This window comes from Paramormyrops kingsleyae, chromosome 13 (assembly GCF_048594095.1).
Source record: "Paramormyrops kingsleyae isolate MSU_618 chromosome 13, PKINGS_0.4, whole genome shotgun sequence".
In the NCBI taxonomy this organism is placed as follows: domain Eukaryota; kingdom Metazoa; phylum Chordata; class Actinopteri; order Osteoglossiformes; family Mormyridae; genus Paramormyrops; species Paramormyrops kingsleyae.
The window spans coordinates 23333147-23355023 of NC_132809.1; the positions used below are offsets into that span (position 1 = coordinate 23333147).

Here is a 21877-nt window from a genome sequence, read left to right on the forward strand (position 1 = left end):
TGGTACGGTTAAATGTACTCTTTCTCCATACATATACCTTAGTTTATAGGGATATTTTTTCCCTTTGAAACAAGTCTTTGTTACTGACAGACGTAATATTGTAAGCTTTGGAACCATAAGATGAAAGAGCTGCCTTTTACACGGGAAAGAGTCCGATATTATGTATTCTTGATTGATGTTTTGAGATTGCCTTTGTTTTATGTTGTCTAATTCTGTTAAACGTTGCTGCATGGTGCAAGTAAGATTTCCTATGTGTTGATGTACCAAAGGGAAATAAAGAATATTGAATCTGGAAGTCCTCTGGCGAATTAATTATTCATTAGCAGTTCACCTGAAATCCAAATGAATGACTGGACACATTTACATTTACATATTTAGCAGACATTTTTGTCCAAAGTGACGGTGAAGTGAGTCAAATCGCACATTGCAAACATTAATCCTGTCAAGGAGTCAGCTATGCCTAAGCACAGCTAGGCTGAGGTTAGATTGAATGCCCAGGTTCAGGTGTAAGCAGTACTGAATCAGGAGCGACCCAACAGCTGCAAAATAATGACACATACAACTATTAACAAAGTAGTAATCTAATAAGACTATTCAAGGGCCAGAGGTACGACATAAGAACATTCAAAGAACATAAAGAGGCGCCAGTTTAGACTCAAGTCACAAGAACAAATGTAGTCATTGAGTTTAGCACAGGACCCTTGAGATCTGAAATTTGACCCCTCTCTTCTACAAAGTCTACAAGGGCAACGGGACGTGTCATCTCCTAATCACATTGTGAATGTAACGGTTTAAACTACGAAAATGACTAGGGGTTCCATGTGAAAATCAGTGAATTTTTCAAAATTGAAGGTAACACTTTACTTTAAGGGACACAAGTAACTTGGTAACTAAGTTACTACTAAAGAAGAACTCATGAGCACATGTAGTAACTGCATGAAACACATGAACAGTGATGATTGATTAATGGTGAACGAGCATGGGATCAGTATGTAACTAAAACTTAGTTTCTGGCTAATTAATTCATTAAGTAAGAGTGTACTATACTATATTTGTGCCCCCTCAAGTAAAATGTTACCAAATTGACATTAAATCTTTGGGAATACTAGTAACAGTATATAAATATACTAATTATATAAATAAACGTATACCTGGAAATGTACCTCAAAGGTCTGTTGGTAAAGAACTAATAACCCTTTACTGCTAGATTTACCTTTGAAATATAAAAAGATAGATCCAGATTTTTAAGATGCTTTGTAATTCTTTCTTTCTTTGCACACAAAGCTATAAAATTTTTCACGTTTAGTTAGTTCATTAACATTTTCCTTTTGCACATGTCATAGCAACATGTCACAGCACTTCTCGGTCTATGTTTTTGTGCAAAATACTGGATTTTATAACTAATAGTGACCTGACTCCTGTCCTTCGAAGCATAAATTAAACTTGGCTGTGCTTCTCCACGGACACAGTGGTCAGTAATATCATTGCACATTTGACTAAAATACTGTTAAATCAAGTGTCCACTAGTGTAGGCACTACGCATCATTTGGATAAATATGGTGTAAGCAGATACTCCTGGCAAATAGATTTTGGGGGTTTCAGCAGCACTGATTACCTGTCATACTTTCAGTTGCATTAGACCCTGTAAGTTCATGGACCATTTGGAGGTTTAGGGCCTTGATCCAGGTGCACAATTGTGATGCAACTCTGCTGGTCATCAGATCACAGCATCTTGACCTACTGAACCATGTGAACACAAAACTAAGCCTATTGCCGTGACATTGTCCCACAATGCCGTGACTCGGATTCGAACCGAGGTTGCTGCGGCCACAACGCAGAGTACTAACCACTATACGATCACGGCGAGCTACATAGGCACAACAAACAGCCACAGGGTGAGGGTGACATAGGCAACAGCCCACCAGGGCATCTTACTGGGTGATATCGAAATGATATCGGTGTAATCGGTTTTCTATCGCTCATTTGCATGTCACGTCAGTGTCACCGTTTGGGCCCTGAAAATAGTTTGTGAGCTATGCAGATTGACTCTCGGAAGTACAAGATGCGCGGGGGAGGGGGTGACCTCAGGTCGGCCCCCTGATAGATGAAGGTTGGGGGAGCGGGATAATCTATCAAACATCGCATCTCTGACTTTGTACAGTACTAATGCAATTAGTAAAAGCAATTACACTATGAAATGCTACCAAATAAACTACAATTAATCCATTATACTGGGAATATATAAGTTCACAAATACAGAGTTGCACTTTTCCGGTTTGTGTGAAATCGTTAAGAAAAATATAGAGCCAGTCTGCACCCCACCTAAGCTACTTTGTTCAGTTTTGACAGTGTTGGGGGATTGGTAATGTACTGAAGCTCTAGTGGAAAATTAACACAAATGCATAAGAAAAGGTCTGAGCCATCAAGTGTCCAGTTTAGAAAAAAAGAACTGTAACTTAAATTATACTATTCATTTAAAATGCTTATGAAAGAAATCTTAAATTTACACATCTCAGAAACTAAAATGAAGCCTATTGCCGTGACATTGTTCCACAATGCCGTGACTCGGATTCGAACCGAGGTTGCTGCGGCCACAACGCAGAGTACTAACCACTATACGATCACGGCGAGCTACATAGGCTTGCGAGCAGCTGCGCTCTTTTTGCAGCTGAAGACATCATGGGTTACATTTTGATTTACTTATGAAATCATTAATTATATTTTTTAATTCATTGATATTAAGAAATACTACGAAGCTCGTATTGATTTGCTCATATAATTCAGCTTTTTCGAAAAGAGGGCTCCTCCTTCGAATTGCACAGAAGTCTACCACGATTTCAATTCCATCAGCGACGTCGCAAAGTCAAGGTGCTGCTTCGGTGAACTGGGGGGGGGGGAGGAGGTTAAATAGCGCTTCGGTATGGCTGCGGACCGGAGTCATTTGAGTACCTAGCTGCATGGTATTTTACTGAGGTGGTGAACAGAGAAAAAGAAATGAGTGATACTTTAGAAAGAGCAAACGGCTTTTTATTTTTGCAAAGAAAAGCTAACAAATATTTTAAAAATACATTCTGCATTGAGATGCGAACACTAAATATTACAATACCGAAATAATAAAAAAATCCAGCTGAAATCTCAGACAAAACACTGAGATGAGTGCACAAAATGGAATTGAAATAAGGTAGGTAAGCTGATCATTAGAGTTTCTCTGAAATCATACTCATTTCACAGAGTAGACCTTAGTAAACATGCTAAATATATTGAGAACAGACTGAGTGGATTACTTATATCAATGAAGTATTTTGCATTCGTAGTTGCTTAGCTGATACTTAAAATTTTTTTTAAAGCCATATACATTTTTACCCATTTCTGTGGCTTAATATTACGGTGGACCGATTCAAGTTAACTGGCCAGCTCTACGGCACAAAAAATCCTCGTCGAAAAAAAAAAAAAAAAACTTTTCAGTTGGCGCACTTTAATATAGCACACTGCCTACTACCTAATTTGTTTAAAATCATTGTATGCAATTAGCTACAGATAATAATGGCATACAAAAGTTTAAGATTAGTTGTCAAACATTGCGATTAAGTGCATATAAAGGCTCTCCAACTAGGATACATCTCTGTAAACATTTGTGATTAAGTCACAGTTCAAGCTATGAAATACTATGATTAAATCAGTCACTAATATATATATACACACAACTGATTATATTCACATATAACAGCAGTGTTATAAGGGCAGACATTTTATGTAGATTACAAACATCTGAGAAAAGTTACTACTCTAAATAATTTAATTTCAATTTTAAATGGAATGATTTAAATAAGAATCATGGGGGGGAAGCTTGACAGTCATATTTCAGTGACAAAAAGAGTATCTCAATGAGCAACTTTGAATGTGCTGGTGTTTCTTGAGGAGATAAAGAAGAAGGTTTCCAGGTGGCACATGAACCTTGTATTTAGTGAACTGACACAGGGTTCCAGTACAGACCCTATGCCTGAGCGTCTTTCAGAGGGCCCAGCCCAACGGTTCACTTTCATCATTTTCCTCTGGCTCATTGTCCCTGGGGGAGGAACTCTGAGCGGGCCTAGTCACAGCATTCTCCGCCTTCCGGGTGGAAGGCCGACAGGGCTGTGATGATGGTGGGCGGGGCCGTGGCCTGTAGTCTGTGTGCACGGTGCCCACCGCCGCCGCTGCTGCAGCCCCCTCCGCCACTGTCCTCTTATACAACTCGCAGCGGGCCACCAGGGGGCGCCCTATGTTCTGCTGCCTGCTCTCCGTGAGCCGTTGGTGCTGCCTGACGCGAGAGTAGTGCAGCTCCACGGTGAGCATCAGGGGTTTCTGTGAAAAGGAGAAAACAAATAATAATAATAATAAAAAAAAACACCCAGCCGAACCAGAAAGCATTAGGGGTGTGCAGACGTCTCCTTACGCACCTGGAGCTTCTGCAGGCCACACAACCGCAGGCAGCAGTCTGGAGCGTCAGTATTGGTTAGCAGCAGAGTGTTCATTTCATCAGACCACCCAGCGATGGAGAAGATATCCTCCAGTGCCTGCAGTGAGCACAAAAGCAGCAGGAAGCGTTAAAATCCCACTTAGAACGACTTACTGTATTGGTCACGGTGTGCATTTGTTTGCATGCATCAGCAAAGGAACATAAAGAGTGCAGATACAAACACACAACACAAAACTCAAGACAAAGTGCCAAGACAAGTAAGGCTGTGCAGAAATACAAAAAGAAATATATTAACAAGGGGTATTCATGTGATGGGCAGTGTCATCGTTATGCAGGATGCCGCTGGTTTTGAAATGCTTGCCAAAATAAGACCAATTATTTCATTTGGACCCATGAGCAGTCTGAGGTTCTTCCCCCCTATATCAGGCTAATTATGTGTTCATATACTGTAAGCAGATGATTTAAAATGGGATGCTTTACTACAGTAAACTAATGGTTTTCAATTATTCAAGTCAAATCACTTCACTGTCATTTCACGCATGAAAGGAAAAAGTGATTGTCCAGAGCGTTGGCAGCTAGAATAAAGAACAGCTGAACAACAAACACTGTGGGATACTAAAAAATAATAAAATCACACAAGAGCACACAACAACAAGGATGATCCCATGCAATTAGTACTAGAAAACGGAAGTGCAAGACAGTACTCAGTGCAAAATATATATAAAACAAAAATAATCCAAAAAAAATCACCACATTGCAGTGCTAATATGCAGGTGGAGACTTTTCTGTATCAGCATTTTTTGGGTAGAAGGGAGCCTGATAGCCTGGAGGAATCACTGCCGCGAGCTTGGTGATGGTGGACCGAATGCTCCGGAACCTTCTTCCAGATGAAAGGGGGTGAGCAGGCGGTTTGACGGGTCATGTGTGATTGAAAGGCCCCTGTTGCTGCTGCGTTTGTTGTATATGTCCATGACAGTGGGTAGAGAGGGTCCAATGACCTTCTCTGCTTCCTCACTGGAAGGTGTTGCAGTCTGAGGCTTGGTGGTTCCTGTACCAGATGGTGATGTAGCTGCTTATGGTTCCTCTGCAGAAAGCTATGAGAACTGGAGGAAGGAGACATTCTCTTCTCAATCGAAGGAGGAAGTGCAGGTGACAGAGGAAGTGTGCCTTCTTGGTCTGGTAGGTAATATAGCTGGTTCGTGTGAGGTCATCTGCATATATATGCCCTGAGGAACTTGGCGCCTTTTAGTACTTCCACAGTGGAGCCATCGATGAACAGTGTGTGCTATGCTGAACTTCCTGAAGCCTTGAGCAGTGGAGCGGTCATGTGTCAGCGGGGTAAATAGCAGTGGGCTGATGACACGTCCCCGCGGGGCAGCGGTGCTGAGTGTGGGAGGTCTGGATATCCTGTCACCATTCAAGCTTTCATTTGAGGAGGACTCTGTAAATCCTGTTCTGGGGACAGACCGTTGTCTATGAGTTAGAAAGTCCTGTATCCAGTTAGAGAGATTCGTTGAGACCAAGTGTGTCCAGATTTCTGATGAGCTTCTGTGTGTCAACAATGTTGAATGCTGAGCTAAAGTCTATGAAGGGCATTCTGACGTAATTGTTCTTGTGGTCCTGCTGGGTCAGTGCTAGTTGGAACGCACTGGACATGGGGTTCTCTGTGGACCGGCTGCAACAGTAGGCAAACTGGAGGCAGTATAATCAGGTGGGGAGGCAGCCTTTGATCTGGATCATGACCAGTCCTTCAAAGCACTTAGAGATGACAAGTGTAAGTACCACAGGACAGTAGCTGTTTAGTGCTGATATTGATGACTTTTTCTTTTGGCTGTTTTGAGGGATGAAAGAACAACATGACTCAAGAAAATGTTGAAGATGTCTATAAGGACATCTGCCAACTGGGATGCACTTTCCCCGGGAACTGGGAAGATTGTCAGGTCCAGTCTTGTAGTCCATCAGGGCCCGCAAGCTCTACCACATTGTTTCTCAACTCATGGGTCGCAAACTAAATTTGGGTCGTGGCAAGTTCTGAAAGGGTCACGAGTTGGAAATCCAAACATTTCTTAAATAGCCATTTCCTAAATGCCGATCCCGGTTCCCCCAATTTAACCAATATAAAACGAATCTGCAGTTGGTTAGCGCAAAACTATTGAATACTCAACCACTCACACTAAATTATAAAACCGCTCAAGTGCTCAGATCTCAGAAGGGCTGTTAGTTGTTCCACACACCAGGTTAAAGACTCGTGGTGTCATGCCTTCCAGTCTCTTGCCCCGAGGAATTGGAATCATCCTTTTCCTTTTGTCCGTGCAGCTGATACAGATGATTCTTGTAACTGTAGCCGTAAAACTTTATTTAAACAAGTTTTTTTTTTTTTAAATCCATACTGTAGATGTCATTGTACATGAACTGTACAGTTTTTTTTTACTGTATTTGACTTGTACAGCACTTTTGTCTGAGAAAAAACTGTATTTATAAAGCACTTATTTACTTACTTACTAACTTACTGTCATACAAACCGATCCGCAGATGTTTAATTTCAATGCACTGGCATCCCAAGCCAGACTCATTCGGTATGCGTTGACTGGCATTGACTGCAGAATGCACTGCACACTTGATTGCTCTGCTAAGCTCTTGCATGTTGGTCCCACTGACAACATTAGCTAGCACAATTAGGAAAATGGACAATTTTTTTTAAGTTCTACTGGCAAGCCGCCTCCAGCCCCAGCAGCACCGGCCCAGGGGAACGTCCCTCCAATATAACTGACATAAGACCCACATTTTCGCAACTATGGATTTACCTACACGGTTAGACATGGTGAGCGCAAGCTGTGTGTGTCCTGTGCAATGAACTGCTCTCAAAGTTAGAGGCATTTAGAAAATGTAGGCATTTACACCAAAGTTATTAAAAGGAGGCTGCCAAGTTCCTCATTAAGAATAAGTAAATCATAAAATGTAAGCTGACAATTATATTTCATAGTTAAAATTAAATGTTAGAATGTTTCTGATTTTAAATACGTCAATCACATTATTTTCAATTGTCAAATTGTAGTGGGCATGATGTTGTATTTGAGGGAGCTGGCCAGTTTTGCAAATTTTTCTGCTTTACTATATAGATGCTGCAGGTTGAGAATCATGCTCTACCACATGTGTGGGGTGTCTGTGTACAGGACAGTACAGGTTCTGAATAATCTCGTCCTGCCTTTGTGTTTGTTTTGGAACAACCACAATAACTTAACTTTTTAAATCACCGTCATCGCCAAACTGTTGTACATTTATCTCTCCGCTAGGGGTCAGTATGCAGGAGGAAATGATAGCATTATCTGATGTTTTTAACAGTTTAACCATAGCGTTGAGCAATATCCTGCTTTCGTTTTCCTTTTCTATATCAGTGCTGCTGAGAAAGTTTTCAGCTTTACTTTATATAGTTACTATATTTAATGTTATATATATATATATATATATATATATATATATATATATATATATATATATATATATATATATATTAAAGATTACACAGTCAATTACACGTGCTTGGAAGTATTAATGTCACACACTGCATAAACTTGTGTTTTAAAACAACTGCATGTAACTTTCTCGAAATAAGGAGTTAAAATTTTATATATTTGGGCTTCCTTGTATTTATACTGCATATAAATGTGCAGGAGCTGCGCAGGTGTGGTGTCCTGCCAGACACAGAGGAGAAGAGGCTGTGTAATGGACTGGAGCTGCTCTTCTACTGGAAGGAGCTGGTTATCAATTACTACATCCACAGCAACCTAAACCAGCATGGCTCTTATACCAAACTTCAAAGACATGCCATTCAAAAAGGTTTTTTGAAGATAATCGGGCAGTTCTTCATTCCTTAAAAAAAGCCAAAACCCCTAAAAGCTACACAAGTACTGAAAAAGAAGAAAAGAAACTCAAATTGAAGCCCAGGTCTGCAGATATCAATGCCACAGCACAGGAGAATCAGAGCAAAGCAGCGCAGAATTAACCCGAATCTCAGAATATTGCCACCAAACAGCTGAGATTAGTTACATTGACTTTTATCGCCATGCCAGCAATCAGAGCTATATTCATGGCGGAAAACAGGACACCGAAATGGACTGAACAAATAACAAGGTTTAAACTTCATACATTATTATAAATTGTTACAAACAGTCAAAATAATCAAAATGTTTTTAAGATTAGATTTCAATACAAAAGCCTTAGTTAAATAGCCAGGAAGATGATAAACATGACAAAGGGAGCTCAAAGAGAGACAATACAACTAAAGGAAGGTGGGTCAGCCCATTATGCCCAATAGGACACCTTGTATAAATGATCTGGTCCTACCGGCTTTTAAAACTGACTGTTGCACCATTTGCAAAAGGGATAATTTCATCATTTGTTATTAATGTAATTGTGTCATTCACTTTGTCACACTTATTACATGATCATACAAGACAGGTTAGAGGTCAGACAGTGGAGGTAAAAATTTCTGTGTATGTGAACTGAGTGCTTCTTAGTGACCATGTCTGCTTGTTTACTGCCAAGCAAACCGCAATGATGTGGGCCACAGCAGAAGCAGAAGAGCTGGGAAAATGCACTTTCTGAAATATCAAAACTTAATCTCCTATCTGGCTTTTCATACTGACTGTGAAGCTCATGAAAAACACATGAGCTTGGTCAAAGCAACACTGCAAGCACAGGGAGCAACATCTAGGGTTATAATCACAACATATTGTTGTTTCTTCTACATGTTTCTCCTGCTTTGACTCACAACAGGAAGTGGACAGCAGAGCTGCACTTACAGGGGAACTTCTCAGGGCAACGGAGCAGTCTTGGGCCTGGGATCCAGTGTCCTTCACCGTGGCGAACACCACCAGGACGTTGGAGAAGAGTGCAGAGAAGCTGAGCTCCACCACTGCGCCACATGGGAAGCTCACTAAACGCTGGGCTGGTAAATCTGAGGAGGACGAGACCACGGCACGACCATCAGAGGTCAACATTGAGGTGATAAGCAGGCAAACGGAGGAGATTTCGGGTTCATCCAAACGGCTCGCTGGGTCTCCCTCTGTACAGGTGACACTTCCAAGTCCACCAGCCGAGTGCATGGTCTTAAAAATCAATTTCTACATACAAATAAAAATAAATGAAAATTCCCTGTCATGCCAAATGCCCCCATTTCCATGCTGGCCCTCCTCCCACAACTTTCACCATGACTCAACCCAGAAATCGCTGCATATACCTCGGTTCAAGATCAAAGTGTAATGTGGGGGTGTCTGATCAGGGCCCTTAGAAGGGGTGGTGCTCTTCAACCTTTCATTTGAAGCGGACTCTATAATCCCCAGTCCTGGGAATCTCCCGGGTCATCATTTAGGGCATGGAGTTGGCGGCGGTCGTTTTGACTTTTTACAAGCTTCTCAGGGTTTGTGCTTAGTAAACAAAGCATGTGGTTAAGTGGTCTACCAAGGGGGGGGGCATAATAGTGACAGACACACAGCTTAGGCTGAGACTTTCTCAGCCTAAGCTACTCGCCAGTTCAGGGCTACAGGAACCACAGCTTCGACGCCAAGCCCAGCCCGGGTCGGGAAGCTCCCCCGGGGCTGAAGACCCACAGACCCACCGTTGGCCTGCTTCCAGCACAGGTCCCGCAGAAGCAGCTCGCCCGTGTGCCCCGCGGCGCTGATGGGGTCCGCCAGCGAGCGTGGGTCCTTCAGCGTGTGGCGGATCTCCATCACCTGCTTCCCAGTTACCAGGGGGTCCCTACCCAGATCTGGAGGAGGAGGGACAGCGATTACGTCATCGTCCGCGGTGCTGTGGAGGAACACGATGTGGGCGTCACTAGTGGGGGGAGGTGGTGGAGATGCTTCCTTCCTGATTCGTAGTTAAGCCTGAGCGTTCCCCTGTGGCTCACCTCAAACACACGGTCATCCATGACACGGGGGCTCAGGGGGCAGAAGTAACTGCAAACCACACTTGACATCTAAGCACACTTCCTTAGACAGTGAAATGTTAATCTGTTTGACCTCTAAAAAAATGGGAAAAAAATAAAGTATATTTCCTTAATGATACAGGATCCTCTTGCTTGAGTCACATTTGTCATTTTGAAAGATGACAAGCAGCTCAGTGGAAAATCTACTCCCTGGTTTACAGATATTTTAAGCAAACTGAGAAGCAGCTCCCCCCCCCCCATGGGTACATTTCCCCGGGTGGGATCGGCTCTGACAGAGCAGCAGGGTTGTCCCACAGTGCACCACAATGGACACCCAGCAACCTCTCTCCATTCAGGCCTCATTTTAAGGACACAGCTCCTCCGAGTTCACAAAGTGTACTGACAGGCAAGTGCCCAGCGATGAGTTTCTCATTTTACCATGAACGCTAAAAGATTGCGCTAGTTTTACTCTCTTTAAATAAACATTTAAATAATACAATCATGTAGGGTGATGTAACTTTGGCCAAAAAAGGGAAAAAAAAATCTTCGGAATCTTGCGGCTCTCTTGACAAAGAAAAAAAAAAAATGAATGGAATAATTATAGGCATCATAAGGGACGAGCAAACTGGTCAAGCAGCTTGCAACAGAGAAACGGCTGGAATCCGGAAGGGCTGTAGAGCTTATATCAGTGCAATATGAATCTGGATAAGATAAAACGTACTATTGTGTGTTAAGCTCTAGAAAAAATGTGTGCCGAGCAGCCTGATAAACGAGGAGCCTGAACACCGGCGTTTTCTCTTACGAACTCGTTAACGTCAGAGGTAAGTGCGGCTTGGGGGAACCTTGGCCTTTTAATCATCGTTGAAGCATCTGGACCTGGGAGCGGCTCCGGAATGGAGGTTCAGGTTCCGGATGCCCACGCGGGCCGCGTCCTTGGCACTGCACCGTGCTCTGAGCTGTGCCCGGTGCCCGGTCCGTGGCCCCCGTGTGGCGACCATGGAGTGAGCGAGAGCAGCTGTCCCTGGGACGCGGGGGCTCGGGTTTCAACAGCAAGGAGGATGGGGGGTGTGAATAACCAGGAGATGAGGTCACAACGCCCCTGTTCCCGGCATGCAGCCACGTAACCATAGAGACTCAGAAAACAGCAACAAAATCTTCTCCCAACCCGCCAGTCTCGCACCTCCATAAGGATGGACGAGCCAAGACCAGTCACTCCACTCCAACTGCCAAAGCAGATCCAAAAACACACACAGTCCATGACCTCCTGCTGTCCCACCCTAACTGCCCTGTTAACTGCTGCGGACACTAAACCTGGGTAGCCCCCGATAAGGAGCCGGCTGTAAAAATGGATGACACCCACAGAGAAAGTAAAAATGAAAAAAACACAGTGCCTAAACAGTGGTATAACAATTTTAAAATGTAAACATCCGGCAAAAAAAGGAAATCATAAAACACAAGTTCCACAAATAACCCTGGAGTCACCCCTGTAAACCGTGATACGGAGGGGAATTAACATACCGCGTAAACGGCAGGACAGGTCAAAGAGAACGCAGACGACGAAGGCAGGCCACTATCATTGCTGTGCTTCCCCCTATCGCGCTGCGATCGTGCGTGTCGCCCAGCTTACAGACGCACAGGTTGCCCCCGAGATGGGCGGGCGGGTTCAGCTTCGTGAGTACAGAAGGCCGGATGAGGAGACTGACCCTCGGACACCCGCTCCAGGACACGCGTGATCTTCTCAGGACGCAGGATGTTCATGTTCAGGTACTTGGTGAACACTCCTGTGCTCCGGCTGCCGTCCTGCACCTCGAATGCCTCTGCACCCTCGCACCTGGAAGCAGAGCACACATCTAATACCTCCCTCTTGTGAGCCTCACACCCCCTCTAATATTTAGTAGCTGACCATATATATATATATATATATATATATATATATATATATATATATATATATATATATAACGTATGTAGCGGCCCACCTGGCCAAAGCTCCACCCCCCCATGAAATTGTCTCCCAAAGCATATCCAAGGCATCACTTCCCCTCCTTTCACTCACGTGGCAAATCCATACACAGTGTTGCCCAAAGGGTCAAGGGACTTAATTTCTGATGGGACACAGTGCTGGTTATACCTGAGAAAACCAAAATGCCTGTCAGACACATGCCACAGTTACCAATAAGACGAGGACTGGGAGTTAATCAAAGGGGGTGGTCACGTCAGTGGCGGCGGCTGGAAACGCTCTGCGGACAGCGCCACGTACCACTTCCTGCAGGTGTCCAGCAGGACCACGTTGAGTGCCGTGTGCTTCTCCTGCATGCGCCGCATCACCCGCTGCACGCTGATGCAGTTCTCAGGGCGGTACGGCTGCGGGGCATCAATGGGCACCAAGTAATTTCTCCCCGAGCACTCGTACCCATGCCCTGCGTAGTAGAAGAGGGCTGGGGGGGGGGGGCATATCGGTGGAGGAAGGTTGGTTGAAGTGTTGAAACACAGATGCACACAAAATAACCACAAAGGCCCGGACATCTGCATGTCACTGTCATTTTGAAGCCCGTCTCCTTTTATTTCCGTGTGTCAGAATAACAGTCGTCATTAATTATTAAGTTCAGCTCCATCCATCCATTATCTATACTGCTTTATCCATCTGGGTCACAGGGAAGCTGGAGCCAATCCCAGCATCTATTAAGTTCAGCTCATGATTCAGAAATGTAATAAAACCAATCATGTAATATGCAGTTAACAATGCGGTAAATATGCCCATCGAGGGGCGGGGGGGGGTTACTCCTGGGAGGGAGTGCTGCCATTTTTAAAGCCAAGATTAGTATCATAAGGGAAGAATTTTGAATTTGCAATTCTTTTCCAGAAATATTTAATATTCAGTAATAATTACACAGGATACTGTGCAACTTCAATGCAAAGTGCTGCATTCTTATTGCGCAATTACCTGATGATAGAAAACACAAATATAGTCACATATACATTACCTTTTATTTCTAAATCATGCTTTCAGTTCTGACATTTTGTTTGACGTCACTGCCGGATTACACAAAAAACAGGTATGTTTGCTCATAACTGCTTTAGAATGGTACTGCGGCAGAGCAAAGGACCTAAAAGAGCCAATCAGTTCAGCTCTGCTGCATAGCACAAGCCCCGAGAACAGCCAGTCAGAAGAGCTCAGTAGCGTGCAACCGTATCAAAGCAGAATCACTCTGTAGTAGCGATTTAGTGAGCTACTGACTCAGAGGAAATGACAAGAACTATTTATGGTCATGTCACATCGGCATGTATTGCAGAAGCTCTGTTACGGACATTTTCAAACCAAAACGTTTTCACTAATTGGAGACACTCACTTAGGGTCTGCCATATATCTGGATCTTACTGGTATTCCACTGACCCTAAGGCACAAGCATCCAAAGGATCTCTCTGATAGCTATATGCTGATATATTGATATGTCTGTTCGCATCGTATTCATTTCAGTGTGTCCCCATGTTTTCAAAAGGGAAAATACAGTCAATGGGCTTTATTTTCACAGACGAAACACCAGGAGTAGAAATGCTCTTAGTATGATCTGTAACAACTGGTGGCTTCATTTTACTTTATGATCTCTCATTTCTTTGTCTTTCCTTTTCCCTGTTTTTGTATGATTCTCTCTTAATGATGTTGTATCAGCACACCCATGTACAGCGCCTTGGGGTGACTCTGTTGTGAAAGGCGCTATAAATAATAATGGAGGGTTTGTCTCAAAACCTGTTACTTTGTATTATGTAAAGATTACTACAAGAGTAGGAACTGATATTGTGAAAGAATATATCTCTCCCCTCCCCCCTCTCTCTCTCACACACACACACACACACACACACACAAAATTCAGTATATTCAGCATTTTTTAGCAAGCACATGACAGAAGCAGTCTGGTGCTTTTTTCTTCTCACTTATATTTTCCATTTTTGGTCGCCAAACTCACCAAAAGCCTCGAAAGAAGTCTCCCACACAGAGAGCTACTGCAAAAAATTCATGGAATCCAACCAAACTGATTTCTCATTAAAAGGAACTGCCACTATTTCTCTGAACACAAGTGAAATAATCTTTAATGGCAAAAACTGCCATTTTAAACAGGCATGATAAAGGCTGTGCCCTTTCTCAGGGAATGGGGGGGGGGGGGGGGTCCCAGACTGACACAGTGCCAGTGCTAACACTGCAGTACATACCAGCTGATTCATGCCTTTAAAATCACAGAAGTATTATACCAACAAGAATGGCAAAAGGAAGTTTTGACATTTCCCTGTATGTGACATCACAACAGAACTGCTACTATTACAGGAGGTGAGAAAAGGTTTCACAACCCTTAACAAACAAACCAAACAAAAAAAAAACAAATCTACATCAATGAATCGGCTTGCCTTCTTGACAAATGCATTACTTCCTGTGCAGTGGGAAAGGCTCCGTTTGCGTCCTGTCGTTAAAACGTACCGTATACCCCCCTGTCCAGCAGCTGCAGGAACTTCTCGATGGACGCCAGCATCTCGGCCTTGGTGAGGTCCAGCAGAGACACCACCCTGAAGCCAAGCCCCCGCAGGAGGTTGGACAGCTCGTGCACATCCACCACGGGGGCCATCAGCACAGGATGGTGCTGGTAGTTTAGGTTGCCGATCAGCAAAGCCACTTTGTCAGTCGCTACAGTAGGTAAGAATAAGGGCAACCAGGTTACCTAGACCCTACGCAACGTCTAATTCAAATCTTTATCCAAGACTGGCCTTTAACCAACAAAAAATGTGGAACAATACAGATGGCAGATGGGAATAATTATTAAATCTTGCATCAGACTATAGCTATGCAGTGACTAATGGAGGGGGAAATAAATATTTTATATATATATATACACACACTGAATATATATTGCACTGTCACTTTTCCTGTATGAAATTTAGGCCACTAATAGCAGCTAACTTACCAGCGAGTCTCTTTAAGGTGATGTTTTCAGGAAGCACTAAGGGACAATAAATGAGAGAAACATCCGGTCAAACTTCACAGTGTAACTATTTACCTCTTTTCAGAAACCAGTGATTTTGACCAATAACCTGGAGAAAGTGATCAGCTGTGGCGTGACTCTAGTAAATCTGTATTGCATGTACTTGACAGAGTACAAAATAATATAAGGCTGAAATTGGGGAAGTACATATTTTAAGTGCCGTTTTCACTTTGCATCACCCTGCTGTGCAAATATTCACAGATCTGAATAAACTATTCCAGTGTTCCCTGATACTGCAAGACCTTAAAGGGAAAGTACCCTCATGGCTTCTGGTGGAAATACCCATTAAATGGCATTATAAAAAAACAACACATCACGTGATGTACGCAGCGTAAACGTTTTCACAACAGCTTTGCTCTTAATTCTTCGCAGAAAAGGTCAGTTTAATGGACTGACTGCTGTCCTCAGCTGCTCCTAGCAAAAGGGGACTAAATATGCATGCTTGGCTTTTTGCCCATTTTAAAATAAGTTCCCCCAATTAAGGAAACAAAATGGCAAGCCAGAGAGTTTCTTTCCTCCCTCCGACAAATGTGGGGTCAGTCATCTGCTATTCCAGCCCCAAATACGTTCCCAGGAACATAATCCACCAGAGAATCAGCCAGTCAAACCACGACCAGGGGGCCCCCTCAAGGTAGCCGTGCGGTCGGGGGCCACACATACTCGGGTTCCCCCATGATGTCACTGGGCCCCAAACTGACCAGATATCCTGCACATTTCCTACCTATCTCAGCTGACTCTGTCCACTTCTCTCCAAGGACATTTGATGCACAGCAGAGGTAAGACCCTGCATGCTCTTCATCTGCGTTTTCAATCTGCAAGCAAAAAAATACATTACAATAAAATACAAGGATTTGCTCAGTAACAAATTTAGTGAATTATAATATTTCACATATACTGCTACTATACATACTACATATCTTTAGCATCAAACTCACCTGGACATTAGATAATTGGATATTCTATTGGACTACCTAATTCTTAAATTATTACTATCATTACCACCTAACAACAAGCAAAACAACAAAAACGTAAACAATAATACAACAGCAACTAAAACCAGTTAGAGAATTTGAAAATGTCACTCTTGATTTGATGCAGCTTATTTTGTCTGATTAATAATGCAAAATGGTCTCATTGACGTCCATCCCCATCCTACATCAATGTCACCTGTACAGCTTCAGTGATGTCTCTGTTGTTCTACACCAGTCTCACCTGTACCGTCTCAATGGCTTTGAATCCCAACCTACACCATGCTCACCTGTACCATCTGATTGACGTCCCTCCTCATTCTACATCAGTCTCACTTGTACCGTCTGATTGACGTCCATCCCCAACCTACACCATGCTCACCTAGACCGTCTCATTGACATCCATCCCCATGCTACACCAGTTTCACCTGTACCGTCCCAATGACTTTGAACCTCAACCTACGTCTCACATGTAGTCTCAGTGACGTCCTTCCCCATCCTACATCAGTCTCACCTGCACCATCTCAGTGACATCTATACCCGTCCAATTTCTCAATTTACTCAATTTCCATACATAAGTAAAATTACAGACACTCCACCAAAATATTACTCAAGTAAATTATCCAGTAATTTACCAAAAGTAGCAAATGCCTTGTTTTTGAAATATCAAAAGTAAAAAGTAAAATTCTTTCAAATCTATTTACCTTACAAAAAAACAACTTATCCTTTTAAATGCATTAAAGACAAGTTTGAATATAACAATGTTGTGCAAGTTACAGTGCATCACAATAAGCAAAACTGAACTGCAAGAGGATAAGCGAATATTTTCTTTTTATTCCGGAAAAGCAGTTGAATGTGTCAAGCTTGCTGGTGCAGATAAGCAGAGTGACATTTTTATTCTCTAGAAAGTTCAAGATCGATCTACACGCCAGATTTAATAAGGAATTATAAACATTTCGCAGGCTGGTATTTTTAGACGCCTTATAAGCTGTGATTGAGCTGAAGAAAATCCTCCTCCTACACTATAGAAAATGGCTGATTGTCCAATGCTGTCATCTCCATTACATTAGTAGTTGTGTCTTTACCTCTGGTGGTGCTAACTCTGAAATATAAGTATATTAATCGATATATATTGTCTCTCTCTACATATTGTTTGTTCCATCTCCATAAAGAGAATATGCAATGCAAAACAATAAAAGAAAGTGATATACTCCTGAGTAAAACAGAAACAAATCGTGATTCGCCCAGAATCGTGCAGCCCTACTGTAAGGTTTTTAATTAAATGAGAAACAATGATCTCATGCAGACTATACTGGACTAAAAGTCATTATTTGACTCAGAAATATAGTGAAGGGCGAAGTGAAAGGAGAAGATGCAAGAGTTAAGAACAAATCCAGGAAAAAAAACCTACTTAAGTACAGTAATGAAGTACTTGCACTTCATTACTTCACACCTCAAATGCTGCTCCTCCACGTGCTACTGCAGTCTCTCCGGCAGGATCTCCCGACCAAAGCAGTCTTACCTCCAGGGTCTCAGCTGTCGCTCCCGGCATTAACAGCCCATTGTGGTACCACTGTAACTGCGGAGCTGGGATCCCGAAAGCCCAGCACTGCAGTGTGACGCGGCCCCTGCGTTGGACCCTCTGCGACTCAGGCTGCAGAGCGATATGGGGTTCCCCCCGCCACGATGCATGAAGGCCTGTGGAAGAGGTGTCACACAGATACTGAGAGATCAGCATGATCAAAGAACCCTACAGACTTTAACATTTTAAATGAAACCTGGTTTGGTCTTTGACTGGACAGACCAACATAAAAACAAATGTTTATGCGATGCCTTGTTACTGTTCTCAGCTTTAAGAAAAACTCGCTTGGAACACCAAGATCCAGGATCAATACCTGGAGAAACTTCAGCCTTTAACACCTTCACTTTCACCCAGTTGCTGAACACGAAGTTGTTCTGCTGGTCGTTGATTCGGCACACGAAGTACTGCTTCCTGTGAGCGCTGATGACCAAATCTGACCTTGTACCACCGGGAACCTTGGAAAAACAGCCCAAGCCATTAAGTTCTCCACTTGCAAAGAGACAGCAAGTCAGGGTTAGGCTCCCAACAACCAGTACAGTGCATTATGCTTCTCTAAACTGCCCAGATTGTGTGTATGTGTGTGCATGTGTAAGCATGTGTGTGCCATATGAGGGACTGGCATGCCATCTGGGATCTACCCCTGATTGGTGCCCTAAGCTACCTGGAATACGACCCTGACCAGGGAAAAGCCACTGACAGATAGATGAGAAAGAGCATTGATATATTCTGCATGATGATTAATGAATGTCACGCATAAAAATCTGGGTACACATCAAGCCGATGGCAAAACGCTAACACCAACCAATACCGATGACTGGTCGGCATCTGTTGATTGTGAAAATCTCTACTGGAACACATAAGCATGCCTAGAAGTGGTGGTTGACATACAGCCCAATCAGAGAGCTCAGTTTCTCCTACTAGCTCTGATGCTAATTCAACATGCTAAGTCGGGCAAAACAGTGCCAACTGTGACCAACTGTGTCCGACCATGCGGCTCACGCGGGCACGATGTTCAGTCACCGACTCTCACGGCGACCATGCCGCTCATGCGGGCACGATGGGCAGTCACCGACTCTCACGGCCACCCCAACAGCTTCCAAAGGCCAAAGATCGGCTTGGTGCGTTCCAGGCTTATGACTATTGCAGAATTTTTTTGGTAACTCACCACTTCCTCTTCAGACTGGAACCACTGGTACTGTAATGGGTCCAGTCCCACAGCCCGAACACTCAGAGTGACCGTGTAATTGTATGGGACACACACGGACAGGGGCTGCTGAACTATCACAATTTCTGCCAAAAGACGGTAAAGGAGGACAATATTCATCTGCATTGGGTTTCCTTTTGTATTAGTTGAAACGCTCAGTGCACAGATTATTATGGAGGAATGCCTACCATTTATCATGATTTTCAGCACTTTGCTGTGGAATGAGAGACACTGGACCATGAACACCAGCCTCAGATGTCACTACATTGTGCCACCTGTCAAAACAAAGAAATATATGCAATGCATTTACAGCACAAACTACACACTCACTCAACTGTACAGTTAGAAAGGCAATATTTGGGTTTATGTGACATACTGTACTTTCCACAGTGTTCCATGGTTACCATCACAGAAACATCCTTTTATGTGAAAAATCCTTCACTCAGCATTTTTTCATAAATTACATTCCAAAATTGCATCACACAAACAAACATGACACTTCATGAAAATATCCTTTCTTCTTCTGCATTTTGTTACAGATGCCTTTACACATACTGTAATGTACACAACTCATATTTAATATTGATATCTGAATGCTGAAGACTTGACGGTTCCCCATCTACAGTCAGACTTTGACTTGTATCTTCTTTGGTCTTGTTGCCCAACAACACAGTCACACGCAGACAATAGAGACTTTCTATTCACAAAAGCCCAACAGCTCTCTCGCTGTACTCAGATATGTGTCACCTTGGGTTAATGAGTTCCCTCACTCAGCTGTGCAGATCATTTAACTTTCAAACTTTTATGCCATTTTCTATGGAATATTGAATAGCTAAATTTAAAATTAAAATTTTATGACTCATTTATATACTCAAAAAAGCTTAAATATCATTATATAATAGTAACACACACAAATAAAAATACATAAGTGCGTTGCTAGTATTTATAATCATATAACCATTTTATATCCAATATATAAATATTATAATAGGGTTTATAGATGTATACAATGTATCTTTACAACCAAATATTACATTACTAACATCAAACCCAAAATTGAATTCAACGAAATTTAACAAAACATTTTAAATGTTATAGATTTTCGGCTTTATTCTCATTACCAATAAATACCCTATATGTTCAGTGGAATATGATAGATACTAAATCCCGCAGACAGCAAACGAAACAACACTGAACAACCCTAAAAAAGACACACGCAGCAGGTAACAATTTTATTATTCGACTTCTACTTACTTCACACGTCTGACGTTGAAAGTTAGAAAGTTAGCGAAGTACACCTGCACAGTCAGAAACAAACTTGGTAAATATTTTTCTCAATACATACCAGCTGCAAGACGCCACAGCACACAAGGAGACATTATTAAAAGCATTACTGTTACGTCTGCGCTACTATACGGCAGTATATTCAGGTGAAATTAATTTACCTTTCTACTGAAACTTCCAGTACAGTTGGTTATAGAACAACCAACAACTAACACAAATCTCTTCTCTCACCCAAAAAAAAACCTCCCCTTTCCGGAAACCATGTGTAACCACTCCTATTACCGTATCATCTTGTATATTGGTGCCAAAAAGTTATATTTTTGTTATACCAAAACTCACAAAGAAACGTGGAACAAGACTCAGTGTTTTATTTCATGTGTCATATTTATATTCGAGACGCTTTCTCTAAAACAGTAGTACTTCGTTAAACGGTTTAGTATAGAAAACATTGATGTGTCCTGTATTATGATTCAGGGCATGATTTCACCAGTTAAAATGAGGCGAAAAGTCTTCAGATCATTTTTTCCTGAACGTCAACCAGGATTCTTGTTATTCCTGGTGGCATCTGTATTATATAAGGATTACAAAATCAGACTACGACTATCTATCTATCTATCTATCTATCTATCTATCTATCTATCTATCTATCTATCTATCTAAATATGTCTTTATATACATATATATGTTCATTTGCTAATTTATTCATTTGTTTATTTGCCTATTTATGAATTATTTATTAACATTTGTTCTTGTTATGAAGATGACAATCTTGACATGAAAACTTGATGCTTTATAGCAGAAACTACAAGTCCAAGAGCAGTACGTGTTTCGCTTGCAAAAGAAAAATGTTTTGTTATAAATTTCAGAAAAAAAAGTTATTTCTTCAAAGAATAATTTTACGTTTCTTGTGTTTCTTTTAAATGATCGTTTAATTGGACAATTGGATATAATTTGATTCATAAAAATATAAGCCCACTAATTAATATTTTACAAAAAAAACAACTTATAGGCCCATAAAAAGGTGTGACAGGGTTCGTTCTGTGCAACCATTGCCCGTCCTTTTCGAGGGCAGCGTGTAACTAAAGAAATTTTATGTTTGTCAAGCAAACCAAGGTGACAGTAGACTTATTAGAGTAGAACTTATTGCGTTTATAAGTGGATTTTCAAGGGCAGAATCCAGGCCTAATTAACAAGATCCTTTCAAAACATTTGTTATGACAGGTCTTTTCATCAGCAGCGCCTTTAGTTTGAAAGCCCACAACCAAACAACACCCATAAACAAACAGCAGTAAAAAAAAGAAAAATACCAGCATACAAATATATATCGATGTTATTTTTAAGTTGTCACTTCCTGATTATGCACAATAATTTTATTTTGATGCGTAGGCCTATATGAATTTACTTTTTTTTTTTTGGCTTTCTGT

The 21877-nt window shown here is 42.1% G+C and overlaps 1 protein-coding gene and 2 non-coding genes across 4 annotated transcripts; all 3 read right to left on the reverse strand.

The window, feature by feature from the left end:
* Nucleotides 1–1792: 1792 nt before the first annotated feature.
* On the reverse strand, nt 1793–1864 carry trnah-gug (transfer RNA histidin (anticodon GUG)). The gene has a single exon. It is a non-coding gene; the product is annotated as a tRNA-His (tRNA).
* A 692-nt stretch (nt 1865–2556) lies between these two features.
* On the reverse strand, nt 2557–2628 carry trnah-gug (transfer RNA histidin (anticodon GUG)). Its single transcript has one exon. It is a non-coding gene; the product is annotated as a tRNA-His (tRNA).
* A 377-nt stretch (nt 2629–3005) lies between these two features.
* Nucleotides 3006–20703, reverse strand: malt3 (MALT paracaspase 3). Of its 2 annotated transcripts, XM_023811212.2 has the most exons (16): nt 20615–20703; nt 20424–20467; nt 19358–19444; nt 19131–19255; nt 18279–18420; nt 17906–18081; nt 16137–16227; nt 15338–15373; nt 14857–15060; nt 12646–12823; nt 12442–12516; nt 12089–12216; nt 10077–10226; nt 9262–9416; nt 4440–4556; nt 3006–4344 (listed from the first exon to the last, which is right to left on the reverse strand). In XM_023811212.2, exons 3-16 carry the CDS (start codon nt 19407–19409, stop codon nt 4012–4014), a joined length of 1962 nt encoding a protein of 653 aa, XP_023666980.2. In that variant the 5' UTR covers nt 19410–19444; nt 20424–20467; nt 20615–20703; the 3' UTR covers nt 3006–4011. The 2 variants fall into 2 exon arrangements, with proteins under 2 accessions (XP_023666980.2, XP_023666981.2); XM_023811213.2 differs by lacking the exon at nt 20424–20467 and having other exon boundaries at nt 20515–20652.
* Nucleotides 20704–21877: the final 1174 nt, after the last annotated feature.

Excerpts from the sequence above, each read along its gene's own strand:
- malt3 (XM_023811212.2), bottom strand. The coding sequence starts at position 19,409 with ATGGTCCAGTGTCTCTCATTCCACAGCAAAGTGCTGAAAATCATGATA. Across the intron at positions 16,228-17,905 it reads CGACAGCTGAGACCCTGGAG|ATTGAAAACGCAGATGAAGA; the intron begins GTAAGACTGCTT and ends TTTTGCTTGCAG. Across the intron at positions 4,345-4,439 it reads GTGGCCTGCAGAAGCTCCAG|AAACCCCTGATGCTCACCGT; the intron begins GTGCGTAAGGAG and ends TCCTTTTCACAG.